General features: G+C 36.9%; 1 protein-coding gene across 3 annotated transcripts in view; it reads right to left on the bottom strand.

The window, feature by feature from the left end:
* Positions 1-19,702, bottom strand: part of pkmyt1 (protein kinase, membrane associated tyrosine/threonine 1) — a 176,143-nt gene that overhangs the window by 138,499 nt on the left and 17,942 nt on the right. For all 3 annotated transcript variants that reach the window (XR_008807358.1, XM_056253639.1, XM_056253638.1), the window contains exon 6: positions 10,442-10,614. Coding sequence is in view for 2 of the 3 variants with exons in the window: in XM_056253639.1 (XP_056109614.1) it covers positions 10,442-10,614 (173 nt within the window). In the remaining variant the exon portion in view is untranslated. The remainder of the gene's footprint in view (positions 1-10,441; positions 10,615-19,702) is intronic.

The following is a 19,702-nucleotide window of genomic DNA, read 5'->3' as shown; positions in this document are numbered from 1 at the left end:
AGCAGACTATGTTTGTGCGGGATTTGTACCCGTGTCATCTTGATGATGAACCGTAAGTTCTACCGCTCAGCTATGAATTTTCTCACTGAGAAATACCCAAACGTCTGTTTCTGACATGAGCGAGAAAACGTTTTGTCTTTAGCCTGTGAGAGTGTAGGCCTACTTTAGCCTTTTAAAGTTTTAAAAGATTATATCTTATCTGTATGACCAACAATTTGTTGTAGGCTTATTTGGAAATTACCATAACTTGTAGTATTTCATCCTTAGGCTACTGTTAATAGACATTAGCCCCACTTACGTTTTGCTAAATGTCCCTTTGCGCCACCTGGCGGTCATTTCGCGAACGACTTTGCAATGCGACTGGTTTATTTTTACCGCGGTGGATGGCTAAAAATGGTATGTGGATGGCTAAAAGGTGTGACTATAAATGTGCTTTTGGCTTTCATTTAAATTTTGATTGTTTGTATATATATATATATATATATATGTGTGTGTGTGTGTGTGTGTGTGTGTGTGTGTGTATAAACATTTATTTATTTATATACACTACCGTTCAAAAGTTTGGGGTCGGTACGATTTTAAATACTTTTAAAAGAATTCTCTTCTGCTAACCATGGCTGCGCTTATTTGATTAAAAATACAACAAAAATCAGTTATAGTATTAAATATTATTCCAGTGTAAATCAGCTGTTTTCTGTGTGAATATATAGTAAAGTGTAATTTATTCCTGTGATCAAAGCTGAATTTTCAGCATCACCAGTGTCAGTGTCTTCAGTGTCAAATGATCCTTCACAAATCAGTATAATATGAGGATTTGATGCTCAAGAAACATTTATTATTATTATCAATGTTGAAACAGTTGTTGGTCTGTCAGTTGTACAGTTTTTTTGTTTGTTTTAGGATTCTTTGATGAATAGGAAGTTCAAAAGACTTTTGTAACATTATAAATGTCTTTACTGTCACTTTCGATCAAATTAATTATTCCTTGATAAATAAAAGTATTGTTTTCTTTCCTCCAAAAAATAAAAATAAAATTCTCACTGACCCCAAACTTTTGAACGGTAGTGTATATATATTGTCCTTGCATTCTTTCTTGTGTGACACCCCTGAATGAAAGGCTCATTAGTATGCAGACTGCTCAGGTGAGAACTGCCTAATTATTCATGAGGGGGTTGGGCCGTTCCGCCCATCCGCATATTGCCTTTGCAAACAAAAAAATGTTTTTCACAATTTAAAACAATCTATTGTTTTATGTGAATGATAAGGCAGAATGATTTTCAGATCAATTTGAAGCAAAAACTCTAGGCGATAACATCCACTAGTCAAAAGTCTTGTGGACAAATATTTAGTATGTTATTTGTGGCCTTATATTATAAACTTTAATTTTTAGTTTTTTCAATAACCACGCATAAACAATATTCTCTCAAAAATACAAACATGTACATACATGTTGCTCACATATTATGGTAGCCCTGTGTGTGCTATATAGAGTGTAATTTCACCTGTGCCATTAATATGTTTATAAGCAACTGAAAAAAGCACAAATGTCAGAGCATGCCAAAACATCTCAAGGACCCCAAAAACACCTCAGACCCCAGAGGGTTAAATGCTAAAACTGCTAGCATCAACAAACAACTTCCAAACATACACAACATCTGTAGTCCCTAAAGAAAGGTAAGTCTTTGTCCTACCAGTAGCATCTCAAAGTTGATGAACACATTGTGGCTTTCCCCAGCAGTCTTTCTCCTTTGGTTTTATAATCACCAAAAACCCACCAACTTGGGTAGGAGAAGCACATTCACTGCTAACAAAGATCTCTCTGCCTCCTGGTAATCACACACACCTGGTTATGCGTGGCGTGCAGTTTCAATGACCAATCAGCTACCTTGTTTCTCCCAGGTTGCACCATGTGCTCACAACCAATAGGCTGCACTCATTTTGATCTCAAATCTCTTTAACAAAGGGGCGCTTGCGGACGCTGGAGAAGATGGCCGCTTAAATTGTAGCTCCACTCCTGACTGTTCAATAATTTGCTACTCTCTTTGGTTTAAGTCAAAGAATCTCCTAATTAATAGACTCTGCACACGGCTAACATGTCTGAGACTCAAGATCCAAAAGATTTTCCACTTTTCACAACTTCGCGATCACAGAAAAAGAAGAAACAAACTGCGTCAGCACAAACGTCCTCATCCCCAACGGAACAAACTGACCTAGTTTTGAACGAAATACGAGCGCTTAGTGCTCGATTGGGGAACATCGATGGTCGTTTTGACACTATCGAAAGTCGTCTCGATACCATATCCACCTCTGTTTCTGCAGTGCACGAGACTTTATCCAACTTATCACAAAGAGTGTCCTCGAACGAATCCTGTTTAACGGAAGCTGAAAGCAGAATCTCTACAGGCCCGCGAGGATGAGTTTTCGACGTTGAAGAAAACGGTGGCCCATCTTCAAGCTAAGGTGGATGATCTAGAAAACAGAGGAAGACGCAAAAATCTTCGCATTGTCGGTCTACCCGAAAAAGCTGAGAGATCCACTCCGCTAGCTCAATTTCTGAGAGAAATGATACCGAAATGGCTCGACCTCTCTTCTGATCTCAATCTCGAAATTGAAAGGGCGGATCTATCACTTGCTCCTGCTCCAGGAGTCAATGATCCACCACAAAGTGTACTTGTCAGATTTCTGCGCTTCTCAGACAGAGAACGCATTCTGCATCATAAATGATATCAAAAACAAATATTCTATGTTTAAGTTATCCGTATGAAAGCAGCGACATTTACAGTTTCTCAAACGCGTCCTAATTAAATCTAATGTGACCACACCCACGCGAGCAACAGCTGTTCATATGCAAATGAGCCACGCGGAGGAACGCGAAACGCCCTCTTCACCTCAAAACAAAGCATCGGAGACTAGACCAACTTACTCCTCTCTGCTTTTCATCGAATTTGGATGTGTTTGTGCTGTGTTGTTTCATTTGGATTTACCTCAGAAGAATTAGAAGAACGCGATTTGAAGATGAGAAGATTTTTTTAAGGTAAGACATGTTAAACTGGTGCCAGACTAAAATGTACGTTATGAAATGAGATTGGAGTAAAATGCCTAATGTCGTACATGTATGTGTATATATATGTAGACAGAAACATGTTGAAATGTGAACTAGACTGGTAGGAAACCTTTCAATGCTAAATGTATACCACACAAGGATATTTTTATGTTCGATAATAAAACAGCATGATAAAAGTAGGCTCGCAAGTGTTTACTCTAACATGGTGAATATTATAATGTTTAGACCCGTGTTTACTGTTAAATACTGTGTTTGTGGATATCTGCTCAAACCCCAGATGTATAATATGTTAACAATAATGTTTAATAGTTTGGAGCGGCTCGATCGCTTCAGTAAATGTTCTCTGCACACGCTGTGAGTTTGAGTCCGTTTGAAAGCAAAACGCGACAAACATTAGGCTTTATGTTTTTACTCCAAATGTTTCCATTCGTTATGATGTTATGAAATGAGATGTGTATGTATGTATGTGTGTGTGTGTGTGCATTTTGTAAATTTTAAAAAGCAATTTTAACCAGAAAGATCTAAAATGTATTCCCAAAATCGTGCTGCCCTATAGTTTCTCTGGAAATCAGCATGTTCACAGCTGGTGTTTTTTTTTTGTTTTTTGTTTTATACAGGGACCAGATGAGTCCTGCTGACTTCAACATTCACATGAGTCTCCTACATGAACATGGTAAAGTGAAAAATCAAACACCTTGGAAATGACAGGTATTTTCTATGTTTCAATGGCACAAAGGTGTGTGACTTCAAGTCTCTGTCTTTAGATCTGTCTCTGTTCAATAATGTGCTCTTTTTGCCATTTGTTGTGTATCTTTGGATTATGTTGTGTTGTAAATAAATCCAAAAAATCAAAAAGCCATTATTTTTTAAGTCTCTCCTCATTCTTTGTGCAAGGCTCCTCAAAATGATAGCACCGTATAGGGCCATTAGGGGAGGGTCTTTGTCTTTCTCAGGTGTGAAACACTCAATATTAATGGGTGGTTAACGCCTCCCCGCATAAAGCTTTCTTACACAAAACATGTCTTTCAAATTTTAAATCATTATAATGTTTTATCTGAATGAGTAGGCAGGATGATTTTCACATAGTTTTGGAGCAAATATTCTAGGCTACGTGATACAATTTTCAAAAGTCTTGTGAAGAAATAATTAGAATGGGTTTCATGACCTTATTTCAGTGACATTTTTTTTTTTTTTTTCACAAACCACGCATCAACGTCATTATCTTAAAACTACAAACTTTCACATACATTCTGCTGACATATTATTGTAGCAGAGTTTTTGCTGAATACAGTGTAATCAGACTTTAGCCATGAAAATGTCACAAGTAACAGAAATAGGCACAAATGTCAGAGCTTGTCAGAACACCTCCAGGACCCAGAAAACACCTCAGACCCCAGAGGGTTAAGGGCCCTTTCACACCTACCTTGTTTGGTCCGGACTTTTGGACTTTTCAGTTTGGTCCGAATCAAAATTACAGGTGTGAAACCAGATGAAAACAGATGAAATTTGGTCCGACGAAAAGAGGTAGTCTCAGTCCGGATCAAACTGAACAAAGGTTTGGTTCGTTTCTAGTGTGAAAGCATTTCTGTATGGTTCGGACTTTCATACCTTTTACAGGAAGTTCCGGTGGTTCCCGCACAGGCCCGGCGCCAAGAGGGGGGCAAAAGGGGGTATTGCCCCCTCAGATCTGATTTGTGCCCCCTCAGTTTCATTTTTGTATTCATGGTTACAAATGAAATGTTTAACCTTTTGAGCGGTACAGTCCCATATGGGATGTATAATGTTCAGTGACGTGACATCACTATGCCGTGTTTTCAACCTCATAATGTTTATTTTAGGTTTCAGACATTGATATACACATAAGCACTAGTAAAACAATACATTTGGAGTTAGTAAAATACACACAGATGTCTGTGGAAGCAGTAATAACAATCTATTCAAATATAATTTGCCAACGTGTGTTATTCATATCAGACAAACATAGTGGAAGTGACTATAAAGTTTACTCTATTCTTCTCACAGTTCACCGGCCACTTTCTTACATATATTTCAGGAGAAACTGATGACTGACAGGACTCTCTGAACTGCGGCGCAATTAAAAAATGGTGGCGCCCATCTTACGTTATAGATCAAGATCAAGATTATTTATAAAGGTTTTAAACGACCAAACACACTCACTTACACATTTTTGACAATCGGAATATCAGATAGTTGATGACATGGTAAGCAAGTTTGTGAATATTTTGAATAAAAAAGGAAAAACGAAATAAAAGCGATACACATCTGTCATTCATTATGTGGCTGTGGTGTGTCACGTGACAAATATGATGCGTTGCCATGGAAACATTAAGGGGGAACGTTCTAAAATAAAAACTCACTCTGGGGAGTCAGTTAGAATACTTTAAACTTAAGCGTGAAAGAGTTCATATATGAATAATAAATTATGCTGGCTTATCTTTTTATTACACGGTTACCTGTGCAGTTGCATATGGAGCGCTGCATTTAACCCTCTGGGGACGGATTGGGCGGTACCGCCCAAAATGGCATACTTTTACAAATGTGAAATTACCTTAAAAACTATTAATGATAGAGAGGTGCGGTCTTTTTTGCCGTCTTCATCAGATTCCGCTGAAAACAATGGTATATGGTATACACGCTTCCTTGTTGCGTAATACCACTGCATATAAGGCCAATGAAATCGATGTTGTTAGGAGTATTCCACGCGCAAAGACCAATGGAAAAATTGCCTCTGGGAGGAATATTTTTCTTACCCAATCAGAGGAAGGTTACCATGGCGTATTCTAGCTAATCAGAGGACTCTGTAGCCTTGCAAGGGGTGGGATTATAGTAAGTGATATGACGCAATTTCACGCAAACAGCGCCGAGTGGAGAAGGAGACAGAGAGTGAACGGAGCGGAGTATTACAGCGCGCACAGAGATTTATATGAGAGAGAGACAGAACGATTATATATATATATATATATATATATAGCATAATAGCAATGGCATTATTATCTTATTGTTTTAGCACTTTTATGATGGCAAGCAGTAAAAGATTTACCTCAGAACACGCTCTGGAACAATTACTGGAAAGTGACGAGGAGAAATCCGAAGCTGACAGCTTTTTCACAGATGATGAAATATTTTACTTTTGATTGAACAATTACAAATGTCTGTCAAGCAAAGGGTTTGAACAATATATTTTTTGTTCAAAAACTGTTCACTATTGTTGTTTGAGGTGTGATTTTCAGTAATAAATGACAAAAATAAAATTTTCGTTTTTGAAATTCTCTAGTTTATTGTACATTTATTGTACATGTTTCACTCATACTTCCTTTATAAAGACATTACATACTAGCTTAGGGTCTTCTGAATCCATAGATACCAAACACATGGTGTTCCATCTCCATTACATATGGTTTATAAGCCCAAATGTAAAAATAGAGAAAACGGACCAAAAAGGGCTTAGTCCCCAGAAGTTTAAAAATCTGTTGTTCCAAAGCGAGGTGTGTATTGATTGTTCATTGATGGTATAAAGTTAAGCCCCCTTTACAATTTCACATGCCCCCTCAGTAGGGGTGTAAACGGTACATGTATTCGTATTGAACCGTTTCGGTACGAGGCTTCCGGTTCGGTACGCATACAAACCGAACGATTCCTTGGACCATTTTTCCTACCGTCAAAATCCGCGCTGGCGCGACGGCGCGACCACCACAACGTTGCGCAACATCAAATGGCAAACGTAATGAAAGCGGAACGAAACTGCGCTACTCATTATATTGTGCTTCACGGACCGTTTATCAGTTCGGACCAGCAACATCTGTGCAGCGCGAGCCGATCTTGATCAAGCGACACTGTTACTACACAGCGCTAAGAGATCCAGTAAAGAAAACATTTGAATTCGCCACTGAAGTAATAACATCGCTGCGAGATCTAGTGAGAAGCATTCACATTTCTCCGTTATTAACCGTAGATCTCTATTAGATCAAACAGCGCTGACGTGGAAACCAGAAACATTGTGCCGTGAATGATCTAGTTATAGGCTTTAAGTCCACAGATCAGCAACATTCACCATGGATTTAATATAGTAACACTAACTGTAACCATGGAAGTTTGGCTGGAATAGTGAAATGCTTTCAAGTACTTCACACATCTTTTTCCAGCACTTCAAAACTCAAATATTATATATATAAATATAGGCCTATATTTAAATGTTATTTTTAATGTGTTGACCAAAACATTATTTGTTCATCCTTCAAAGATTACCCCCATTTATAAACCTGAACGTTTCAAGATGTAGGAAAACTCAAACTTATTTAAAAATATTTTTTCTTTTAATAAATAGGAAATTTCTCTGGCATTTCTTTCTTTTTGCTGTATCGAAAATGTACCGAACCGTGACACCACTGTATCGTATCGAAACAAACCGTGAATTTTGTGAACCGTTACACGCCTACCCCTCAGTCATTTCATCCTGCAGCCGGGCCTGTTCTCGCATAGCCGAAAAAACAGAAGGTGGCAGGAAAAATGAGCCGTGGTAGCACATGGGGAGAGGAGGAGACGAGGTTTTTAATTGAAGTATGGTCTGATGACATAATAAGAAGTCAACTGGAAAAAACGCACAAAAATGCAAATGTTCGCACAACGAGGACGTTCATTTGGCGAATTTGAACTATCCTTGTGTATAGTTGGTGCTGCAGGTAATTATGCCATAAAAATAACAATATAGTTGCAACGATATGCGTCTGTTCATTCATGTTGTCAAAGTTACCCGCCGAATTGACAACACGCTGACGTCAGACGCACGTCCATTTACAAACCAATCAATGTCAAGATGCAGCCCACATAGATGATGACGACAGGACGCAAGTATGTCACGTAAAGTTCTTTAGTGCGCTCGCATAATTGCAGTGTGAAACCAAACCAAAACTTTCTGAAAGTATAAAATGTATCAAAACGTGAACTTTGGTGCGGACCTTGGTGCGGACTTTCAGGTGTGAAAACGCCCTAAGTGTCAAATAACAATGACTCTGAATTTCATCCATTAATCAAACTTCCATAGTGCATAGTTCTGCCTTGAAATGTTCTCATTTGGTTACATTCCTTTATGGAATATTTGTTTTTTATTGATTGTATATTTTGCGCGTTTTATTCACATCCATTATGCAGGTACAATGCAAGTTTATATTTTGCTTCCTAAAATATATTTACACAATGTCAAATGTAAAATAGTGCCCTGTTGAAGTTTTGCTACATTTTCTTTATTGTTTTCTTTATTTTTATTTATTCTTCAAAGAGGTGCATTGAATTTTGGTGAATAAGAGGACCTGTTTTATTTTGATGCACATAGTTGTACATTAGCAGGAATGTAGCACAATATGGATGTGAAAGCAGTTATAATTAGCCTATGTGACAATAACATTTGTTTTGGTTAAAATCAACAAATAATTCATCGTGATCTCAATATTTATCAAAATAATCGTGATTATCATTTTGGCCCAAATCGTGCAGCCTTAGTTCTGTCTAACATTAATCCTGGCCTGTCCCTGCTTTCTTGGCAGCATAGCAGGCTCATAATTGTATGGCTGTGGTCCGTCATACGAGTAAGTATGAACAATTTCCTCAGCGTCCGAAATGTCATTGCGATCCATTGTTTTCCTGTTGTTTGAATCGACCGCTCTCCCGCCCGTTACGTCTCGCCCATTTATAGATGCGGAAGTAAAATTTTCTCACAAAAACGACTCCAGAAGCTTCTAAAGCGTATTTCTAAGTATATTTTAAAGAAAATTTAGTTCCTACATTATTTTTCTATACATTGACTTGTTGGGTCCTCTAACCTGCAATATGCCCTTTAAGAGTTTTCTGTAAAAACGGTGTCGTGTTAGCTAAGTTAATAACTAATGATCGTTGCGACGGAAGTGAATCAATCAAAACTAACTTTAACTGGAAAATAACTTTATTCTAGAGCTGCCATAAAGCCAAAACAATCTGTTACTTTAATTTCCTATCATCACTGTAAAGCCGCTTTGGAACAATCTACATTGTTAAAAGGGCTATATAAATGAAGATGACTTGACCCTGTCATTAATTCAGTGCTTAACATGGTGGATATAGATGCATCTTCATGCGTGAAGGATGTTCCAAGCAGTTGAAGGAACTGTCACAGTTGCGATCGGGCCAGTGCTGCATGGTCAAGAAAGTTTGCATGCGTTCTCAAGCCTTGCTAATTTAAGCATTCAAGCGCAAGAATACGCAAAAGAGAACTAGCGCATGCGGTGTGAGAAGTTTTGTGAGAAAACTGCACGCCTCTGACATGAAATAATAAAATTAATTCTTTCACGTCTCCATGCGCTTGAATGGACAAATTCACATATTTATCTAAAAATGCCCGCCTTGGCAAGTATCATGAGTAAACATAGTTGGTTATGGTTTAAGTGAAAGCAAACAGTAGAGAAAGACAACATGTGGATCCGTGCATTAAAATGTTTAATGTTAATCAAACAAATCACTCACTGCTCTTCATTGAATAACTTTTTTATAACTTTAATAAAGATGAACCTTTATTCAATTTGTACAGTGGAGATTATATGCACGGTTGTTTTACATTTCATAACTTATTTCAATTTCTGTACCTAAAAAAACTACTGTTAGACCTACCTGAAAAGCACCAATTATTTCATACATTTATTTGTGCATATAGTTTGATTATTTGTTCTTTTTTATTATTGACTGTTTACTTTTCTTTAATAATCTTTGAAATTCAAATTAGTTAGATAGTAGTTTTAGCTATAGTATTGAAATTGGAATAGAGAATTGTTAAATTTCTAAAATGTTGGTGTCATAACCTTATTTATTACAATGCAAGGATACATGGGTCAAAAACAATAACTATTTTATTCATTTATTACTTTTTTGGGGCCAGTGAAAATAGAATCAATTAATTAATTGAATCGAAAATCGAATCGAAATCTTGTGAATCGGAATCGAATTGGGACATCTGTATCAATACCCAGCCCTATAAATATGATATATAATATGTTTTAAAGTAAAATGAATGTTTAGACATGATTTTATTTGAGTTTTGGATAGTTTATGAAGTGTTTACACAGTAAAATACTGCCTCATCAAATAAGCTTTTGTTTGTGAATTTCTGCTCAGATGTAGATGTTTTGAATGTGCTGAACAATAAGTTTCATCACTCATCATTCATTTGGTACAAGAAAAACAGGAAGAACCGGCAAGTCCGTTGACCCCAGAGGGTTAATATAGAGCTAATATCCCAGATAAATCCTTAAGCACATGAATGAGCAGGGTGCTTTTTAACTTCACCTTTTCTGTAAACTGGATATATACACACAGAAATTATGTAATGCTTACCTGACACCAGTGGAATAAGGACAGAAAGCTCTCAATGATGCAGAGGGAAACATGCCGTCTCCACTTGCGTTTGCACACTGTGGGCAGAGAGAGCAGCTGCTGTGCTGTGGCTCTTTTGCAGGGCTCTGGGGTTAGCATAAGTTGTAGGATATACTGCATGTCTTCTGATAGCCCTGAAACACACACATAAACAAATGCTAGCATGTATGGCAACTGTTTGGGGAAAAAAATTCTAATCACATAAGTTGGCTATGTATTAAGTAAACGTAAACGGTAAGGGCAAAAAAAGGCATGCGTGTCAATATACTGGATCTGTGTATTAGGTCTTAAAGTGACAGCAGCCAAATATACCGGTTACCAATCACATTCAATAATTAACACTGCAAAATTACAGCTGCAATAAATAATGTTATGAGATAAATGTTTTAAATAAATTTCTGAATATACAAATAAGAAAAGTTGGGAAGTCAATGACACCGATTAGTTCAAAACGCTAAATCATTCAGTAACAAAACACCGCTGAGTGTTGCTTTGAGAAAGTGCAATAGTTTTGCTTTGATCTTTGTTTGGAACTATTACATACATTACACAAATAGTACAAAAAGAGTCAATATTGGGTCTAAAATGTAAGTAACTTAATATTAACTACTTGTTTATTGAACTATAAAATCAATGTAACATTTGCAATCGTGATAATATTCGGTAAAACACCTCCCTTGGTCGTGTTATGTTACTTAACTATATCATGTTATAAATAAAATAAACATTTAGAATTTTTACCTCAGTATGTTTCTTCACGTGTGCTGTTACGCTCATTTGTTTTGATTTCTCCACAAAAGTCTCTCACAAAGAGACTTAAAATGAGTATGAGCCTCAACAGCGTGACCTTGTTACCAGAAAATATTCATTATCAATCGCTGTTTACACAGAACGTAAAAAAATCAGAATCATTCTTGTGTTTCGATGCTTCCCTAGTTATTTTTTGTCACTGAAGTTTTAATCAAGCTACTTGTCCGGTCAGGCAAGTGAAATTCCCCTTGTCCTGGACAAGCGTTAATGTCGAGCCCTGTTGGAGTTCTCTATCTGCAGCTAAATCCTACAAACCTAGCGAATTTTTAATCATTATAGTAGGCTAATCACATGTAGCGTCTAAACCAATCAGACACACACTAATTATTCATTACATTTAAAGAATAATCCAGCAAACTCACTCCCCCAACAATGGTCTATAAAACTTCCCCCAAAAACTAACATCCCAAATGAAGCTAACACACTGGCAGAACTCGGTGTCCTGTTACAGGACACAGTAGGACTGGAAAGTTTTACGACCCCAAAAGGAATGTGCAGGGAATTGTGACTCACTTAATTCTTTCTAGAAGGAGAAATTAACCATTTTAATCCTATATATTCTATATATATATATATATATATATATATATATATATATATATATATATATATGTATACTCACCTAAAGGATTATTAGGAACACCTGTTCAATTTCTCTAATCTCTAATTATCTAATCAACCAATCACATGGCAGTTGCTTCAATGCATGTAGGGGTGTGGTCCTGGTCAAGACAATCTCCTGAACTCCAAACTGAATGTCAGAATGGGAAAGAAAGGTGATTTAAGCAATTTTGAGCGTGGCATGGTTGTTGGTGCCAGACGGGCCGGTCTGAGTATTTCACAATCTGCTCAGTTACTGGGATTTTCACGCACAACCATTTCTAGGGTTTACAAAGAATGGTGTGAAAAGGGAAAAACATCCAGTATGCGGCAGTCCTGTGGGCGAAAATGCCTTGTTGATGCTAGAGGTCAGAGGAGAATGGGCCGACTGATTCAAGCAGATAGAAGAGCAACTTTGACTAAAATAATCACTCGTTACAACCGAGGTATGCAGCAAAGCATTTGTGAAGCCACAACACGCACAACCTTGAGGTGGATGGGCTACAACAGTAGAAGACCCCACCGGGTACCACTCATCTCCACTACAAATAGGAAAAAGAGGCTACAATTTGCAAGAGCTCACCAAAATTGGACAGTTGAAGACTGGACAAATGTTGCCTGGTCTGATGAGTCTCGATTTCTGTTGAGACATTCAGATGGTAGAGTCAGAATGTGGCGTCAACAGAATGAGAACATGGATCCATCATGCCTTGTTACCACTGTGCAGGCTGCTGGTGGTGGTGTAATGGTGTGGGGGATGTTTTCTTGGCACACTTTAGGCCCCTTAGTGCCAATTGGGCATCGTTTAAATGCCACGGCCTTCCTGAGCATTGTTTCTGACCATGTCCATCCCTTTATGGCCACCATGTACCCATCCTCTGATGGCTAATTCCAGCAGAATAATGTACCATGTCACAAAGCTCGAATCATTTCAAATTGGTTTCTTGAACATGACAATGAGTTCACTGTACTAAAATGGCCCCCACAGTCACCAGATCTCAACCCAATAGAGCATCTTTGGGATGTGGTGGAACGGGAGCTTCGTGCCCTGGATGTGCATCCCACAAATCTCCATCAACTGCAAGATGCTATCCTATCAATATGGGCCAACATTTCTAAAGAATGCTTTCAGCACCTTGTTGAATCAATGCCACGTAGAATTAAGGCAGTTCTGAAGGCGAAAGGGGGTCAAACACAGTATTAGTATGGTGTTACTAATAATCCTTTAGGTGAGTGTATATATATATATATATATATATATAACCATGTGATAAATGTATCAACATGTATCTAATTTTCCATTTCATGATTTTCCTTTTATGTGGTTTGGCCTATGTCTTCACTCTCTCTTCTAAACTATTTTGGTCTGAAACATGACTTGCATACTATGGTTAACCAAAATCATATGTGTAGCATGTTTAGTCTCTATAAACTCCAATCTTCATCCCCCATTTGTTAATTTACATTACATTTTCCTAACTTTATGACGCATTAGTATTATAAGAATCTTGAAGATTCTTTTCTTAAACACCCAATAAAATTAAACATTCAAATGCCCTGCTAAAACACAAAGGGTCGTAAAAATCTCCCTCCAAAGGGAACACTTCTTATTGGCTCACACACCTCCAGAGGGTGTGACATCTTCATGCTTTAAAAATCACTGATCACAAGATCAGTTATCTTATTCTCTTTGCTCTCTCTTACTCTCTTGGTCCTTACTGAGAAGTCCTAATGTGAAGATGATGCTGAACTAGAAGTCCCTCAAGGACTCCCAAGCTTGTGCCAGGCTGTGGCCTTGTCTTTCCATTCACCAAAGATTCTCTGACTCCCACTGGTTCTCTCTCATCAAGACCACATCAGCAAAGATCAACTGGAGCCTCAACAAATTGTTAGAACTAAACTGATCGTTTTCTCAGACTGTTGATCTGCTGAATTTCAAACAATGCTATAACTTCTTGCTTTCCTGTATTCTGCTTCAGCTCTCTTTCCCTTGGTAAACTGTATGCATGTATGTGTATGTTAGAAGTAGTTTAAGTGTTTAGTCTAGTTAATAAAGTCTTGTTCATGTCACACGTAAAGTTGTCCGTGTCTCAAGCTCATATCTGGAGTCACTAATCATAGATTTCTGGCTACAGGCTCTGAATAGTACTGTACAGTAAGAAAGGCATTTCCCATGCCCTGGAAATGTAAATTTCTTAGAATTAATAACCAATATTGAATGTTCACAGGATGAACCGAGTAAGTGGTTGTAATGTTAATGTAGCTACATCAAGTTAACTGATCCAAATATTCATAATCAATTATAACTCAGTTATGATTGATTAGTAATATTTCATAGAGCTAATTTGCTACACACATCAAGGAAAGAAAGGAACCATTTTGAACACTGATCTGACCTTTTTATACATTCACTAATTTGTAACGGAATGCTATATTCTGCCTGGATCTACAGCTCAACCTTGCAAAGATGGAGCTCCATGTAATTCCTGCAAACCCGTCAGTTGACCACAGCATCACTGTACAAATGGAGTTTATAACATTAACGCCAACCAGGACAGCAAGGAATCTAGGGATCGTGTTCGCCACTAACTGAGCTTTTACACCCATATTTCAAAAACGGTCCAGTCATGCAGGTTCCTGCTTTACAATATCAGGAAAATCAAGCCCTTCCAGTCAGAGTATGGGGGGCAACTTCTTGTATAAGCTCTTGTCATTTCAAGACTGGGCTACTGCAATGCTCTACTAGCAGGCATTTCAGCCTGGTATAACTTGCTCCCATTTGTGGCCAGAATCAGGTTTTGAAATCATTTTTCAAGATTGCCACAGGAACAACGCCTTGTTGTCCCTTCACAACGAGGCAAAAAGTCACTCTCCAAAGCTTTCACCCTTTTTTGTTTCTTTATTTCTCACATTCTCTTCATCCTTTAAGAACATAATACACAAATATAATTCAGACTAAGTACTGAATATAAACTATGTTAAATGTCAATGTGTACACATATATAATTTACTGTTATATAAATCAAATAAATGCAGCCTGTAAGTGGTAGCCTTGAGCACCCGGTAATTACAAAAACATTTAATAAACTATACTTAAAACCAGATACTGAAATAATAGCCTTTTTACAGATAACCCAGTATGCTGAATTACATACTTTTTAATTTAATAGCTTGTTTTCATATGACGTCACGCCACTGCGTTGCCATGGTGCGAAATGCAAATGGAGGGCAGGAAGTGATTTGCTGTATTTAGAAAGCACTATAACAAACTCAAAATGCCTATGTTTTGCGTCGTTTATGGTTACTTAATTCGATCAAACCACGAGGAGTTTTTATCGTGTACCAAAAGTTGTTGTTCATAAGGGGGGAAAATGCAAGAAATTGACCGAAAAGCTCCGGAAAAACGGCTTGCAAACCTACGTCTGCGGTCGGGAGGAGCCGAATGGGAAAATGCCCGTTTGTGCAGTGATCACTTCGTCAAAGGTGAGTTAATCAGTGTTGAGCATGTTACTTAAAAAAAGTAATTAGTTATAGTTACTAGTTACTTCTCATAAATAGTAACTGAGTTAGTAACTGAGTTACATCATTATAAAAGTAACTAATTACCAGAGAAAGTAACTATTGCGTTACTTAAAAAAAAAATAAATAATAGGCCTATGTCAAATAATTTGGATGCCCCCAGTATTAAATATGTTAAATTAATGAAATGGACACTTAATAGTGTAGATTAGTGTTCAATGTTTTATAATAATAATTTATTCTATTTTAATGTTGCTGTGGGACAATGTGAGAGACGCCTATTAAATTCAATATATTATTCTAAATATTAGCATTACTATAGTAGAACAATTAACATTATAGATGGTTTACTTAATATCGCACAGACCACAACTGGCCAACAAATAAGTTTAAAAATAAATTATGCTTCTTAAGAAATGTACCAAAAATGAATAAATAATAATAAAAAATATACATACTCTTTGTGCATATTAAAATGATAAAACTGTTACACAACTTCACAACTAGTAGACATACTGTAGCCTGAGTATTTTCTTCCTAACAAAAGTAAACAGTTTAACAAGTGCTCTCTAAATATAATACTGAACAATTTACCAAAAAAAAAATATAATACTAAAATATAATATTTTGGGGGTTTATTTTTATAACCTATAGCGAACGTCATCATCAGAGATTATTTAAGCCAAATTCTAGACATGTTTGCCGCACGTGTTTACAACCGGTCAAACAAAGATGTTTTCTGTGAATGTTCCCTGCAGGTTATTTTGGGGTTTATTTTATAACCTAAACAGAACGTTACCTGACGGTAATTTTTTAGATTTTATTTGTATAACCATGTAAATGAATTAACGTTGCAGATATGTGTCATTTATTTATAAACAAACTATATAATGCTCGGACACCCTCTGTCTCTCTTGCGCAACTGTTGAGCGCGCTCTCGGACACATTCGGTCTCTCTCGCGCCAATCGCTTCGCTTTTGTCCACTCCGGCACCTCATAAACACACACACACACACACACACACACACAAGAGAAAAAAACTTTGCAGGTCCTATGGCGGAGAGAGAGCCTACTCGGATGAAATCCGCTTCAGTGAGTTCAATTATAGTAACGCCACATTTTTTTTGTCAGTAACTGTAACTGCGTTGTAACGGGGGAAACAGTAATTCGTTTGATTACTCGTTACTGAAAAAGATAACGCCGTTAGTAACGCCGTTTATTTATAACGCCGTTATTCCCATCACTGGAGTTAATACAACTTAAGTGGCTATGTTTGTGTAACGTTTACGAACTTTGTAAAGTCAAAGTATGTGTGTAAGACGAGGTAGTTGCTGATATCTACCGCCTCGATGGCAGGAAAATCTTTCAATTCAGTTGAAAATCGCTCCTCTTCATAACGTAAGGATCACGTCCAACATATGTTTGATTTTTTGTTTATATCTTTCTCTTGTAATTACAGTACGGACTTTCCTCCATCTCGTCCTTTGCGCTCTTCACTGCCTGCCCTCCATCTGAATTTTGCGCGTCATCATAATCACGTGACTGAAACCCAGCTATTAAAAAGACAATTGTTTTATTCTAGTAACAAACTTCTTAAATGTAACAGTTATTAGACTGCTCCAGCTTCGACTCGCCTCTGTAATAGGTTTCTTGATTTTTTTAGCTCAAAGATTGATAACCTCCGTAAATGTATCATTTCTACTCTTCCTTCATCTTTTTCTCACACAATCACTCCTGAATTTTCTGCTACCCCTCTATCAAATTTTTCCATATTGGACATTCATTCTCTTTGTAATGAAGTTTCAAAAATGAAAGCTGCCACTTCCATAGTTGATCCTGTACCAACTTGTCTGTTCCAGTCATGTTTTGCTATTTTATGTCCTATTGTACTGAATATTATAAATGATTCTCTGTGCACTGGTGTGGTGCCAGTAACATTTAAAACTGCTGCTTTGACTCCTGTACCAAAAAAAAAGACACAAACGTTGACAATCTAAATAATTTCCGTCCCATTTCCAATCTTCCGAATTGTTGCTACTCAATTGCACTCCCATCTAGCTGCAAATAATCTCTATGAGCCCCTTCAATCAGGATTCCGTAAACTACACAGCACTGAGACAGCATTAGTTAAGGTTACTAATGACTTGTTAATCGCTTCTGATTCCGGCAACCTCTCTATTTTAACCCTCTGGGGTCCAAGGTGTTTTTTGGGTCCTTGAGATGTTTTGACATACTCTGACATTTGTGCTTTTTTCAGTTGCTTATAAACATATTACTGGCAAAGGTGTAATTACACTCTATTTAGCACACACAGGGCTACCATAATGTGTTATCAACATGTATGTACATTTTTGTATTTTTGAGAGAATATTGTTTATGCGTGGTTATTGAAAAAACTAAAACTTAAAGTTTCTGAAATAAGGCCACAAAACACATACTAAATATCTGTCCACAAGACTTTTGACTAATGGATGTTGTCGCCTAGAGTATTTTCTTCAAAATGATCTGAAAATCATCCTGCCTTATCATTCCGTAAAACAATAGATTGGTTTAAATTTAAAAATGACACTTTTTGTTTGGAAAGGCAATATGCGCAGGGGTGTGACCTGCTGTGATTCACACCTGAGAAGACAATGGCCCGCATAATGAGCGCATAATGGGGCTGCATACTAATGAGCCTTTCATTCAGGTGTGTCACTGAGCCACAAGAATGCAATGACAATATATATATATATATATGCCTATATAATACAAAATTGGTTCACAGTTCCAATTATTTATTTATTTTTCAAATTGTGCTTTCAAATTGTATAATATCAAATGTAAAAATTTCTAGTAATTGTGCAGTTAATTATCATACTGTTTTTACAGAAAGTTTGGGAATATATCCCAAATGTGTCACTAATAAAACACAATACAAATAATTTAAAGAGGAGGCTTATATTGAGCTTTTAAGATTTACCTAAGATTTATTTATATGTAGCCTACATATATTTTTGCTATTTTAATAAAAAGGTTACAATTACAACAACAATTAAAATTTTAACTATATTTCAAATGTAATCTTTCTTTGTATTATATACTAAAGTATACATTTTATCATACATATTTCACAGTTGCGGATTAATTAGTTTGAATATAGCTTACAATCGAACAAACACTATAATAACATCTTAGCAAACAAGCTTATTTGATGTGGCAGTATTTTACAGTAAAAACGACATCTTGTCTTTCATATGTAACACATCGTTTTTATGATTAGGACATATAAATGTTAATTTGCAGTTTAATACGTTGCTTATACAAAAATATTTTATTTCAACATATTTCAGTCGATTTTTACTCATCTCAGTATTGGAATATAGTTAGGTAAAAGCTGTTCATTCATTCACACACAAAAACGCGATTCAAACAGTCTTTTTGTTTACAGACACTATTCCATATCGCGATTAGAACAAAGCACTTGAAAATAAAGAATGTACCTATTTCCTCGGCTGGATCCGTTGCTCCTCCAAATGAAACTACCTGTAGCCTACTTCTGAGGTAATTTTTTCCAGGATTATTATTAAGATAGAACTATTATTCCTCACAGCGTCGTAAATCTGAGTCTCTTTCGGTGGTTATCCAGCTGATGTGGGCGTGGATCGCCTCAGAGCATTTGTGTTTGAATAGAGCGCGCGCTCCGTGGGCGTGGTCAAATTAACTTTAATGAGCTGAGACGAGAACGACTATCATCTCTCTCTTTTCGTACAGATTACATAAAATGAGAAAAAAAATTTTTTATATAAATTACTTCATTTAAAAGAAGATAATTCAGGCTTCATGCCTGTGTGCCTGTATACCTGTTTGACTGAGTATTTGCAGAGTTACAGATGATTTTTCGGACGCGTTTCAGAATGGACTTCACTGACAGAGAGAACGCAGAACGCGCATCATGTTTATTTTTCTTTATTAGGCGAAAAGCACAACACTTTGTTTTTATTATGAGGTTCCACAAAAAAAATACAAACTTAACAGGATCGAATGATGTACAACACTTATATGTAAGATCAAAATTAACAGAGTAATTTGAGTCTCTTTTGCACTGATAAGGAAAAAAGTGAGCTGGTATCGCCGGCGAGACCGCCGACCCCAGAGAGTTAATTTTTCTTGATCTTAGTGCTGCTTTCGACACTGTTGATCATAATATTTTACTTACTCGGTTAAAATCTGTTTTTGGTGTTTCTGACACTGCACTAAGCTGGTTTAAGTCCTATCTTTCTGATAGAAAGCAGTTTGTTGCTATGGGTGGTT

The sequence above is a fragment of the Rhinichthys klamathensis genome, unplaced genomic scaffold (genome assembly GCF_029890125.1).
Source record: "Rhinichthys klamathensis goyatoka isolate OS25496 unplaced genomic scaffold, OSU_Roscu_1.1 h1tg000108l_1, whole genome shotgun sequence".
In the NCBI taxonomy this organism is placed as follows: Eukaryota; Metazoa; Chordata; class Actinopteri; order Cypriniformes; family Leuciscidae; genus Rhinichthys; species Rhinichthys klamathensis.
Note: the sequence above shows the minus strand (reverse complement) of the source record. Positions and strands in the feature narration are given on the sequence as shown.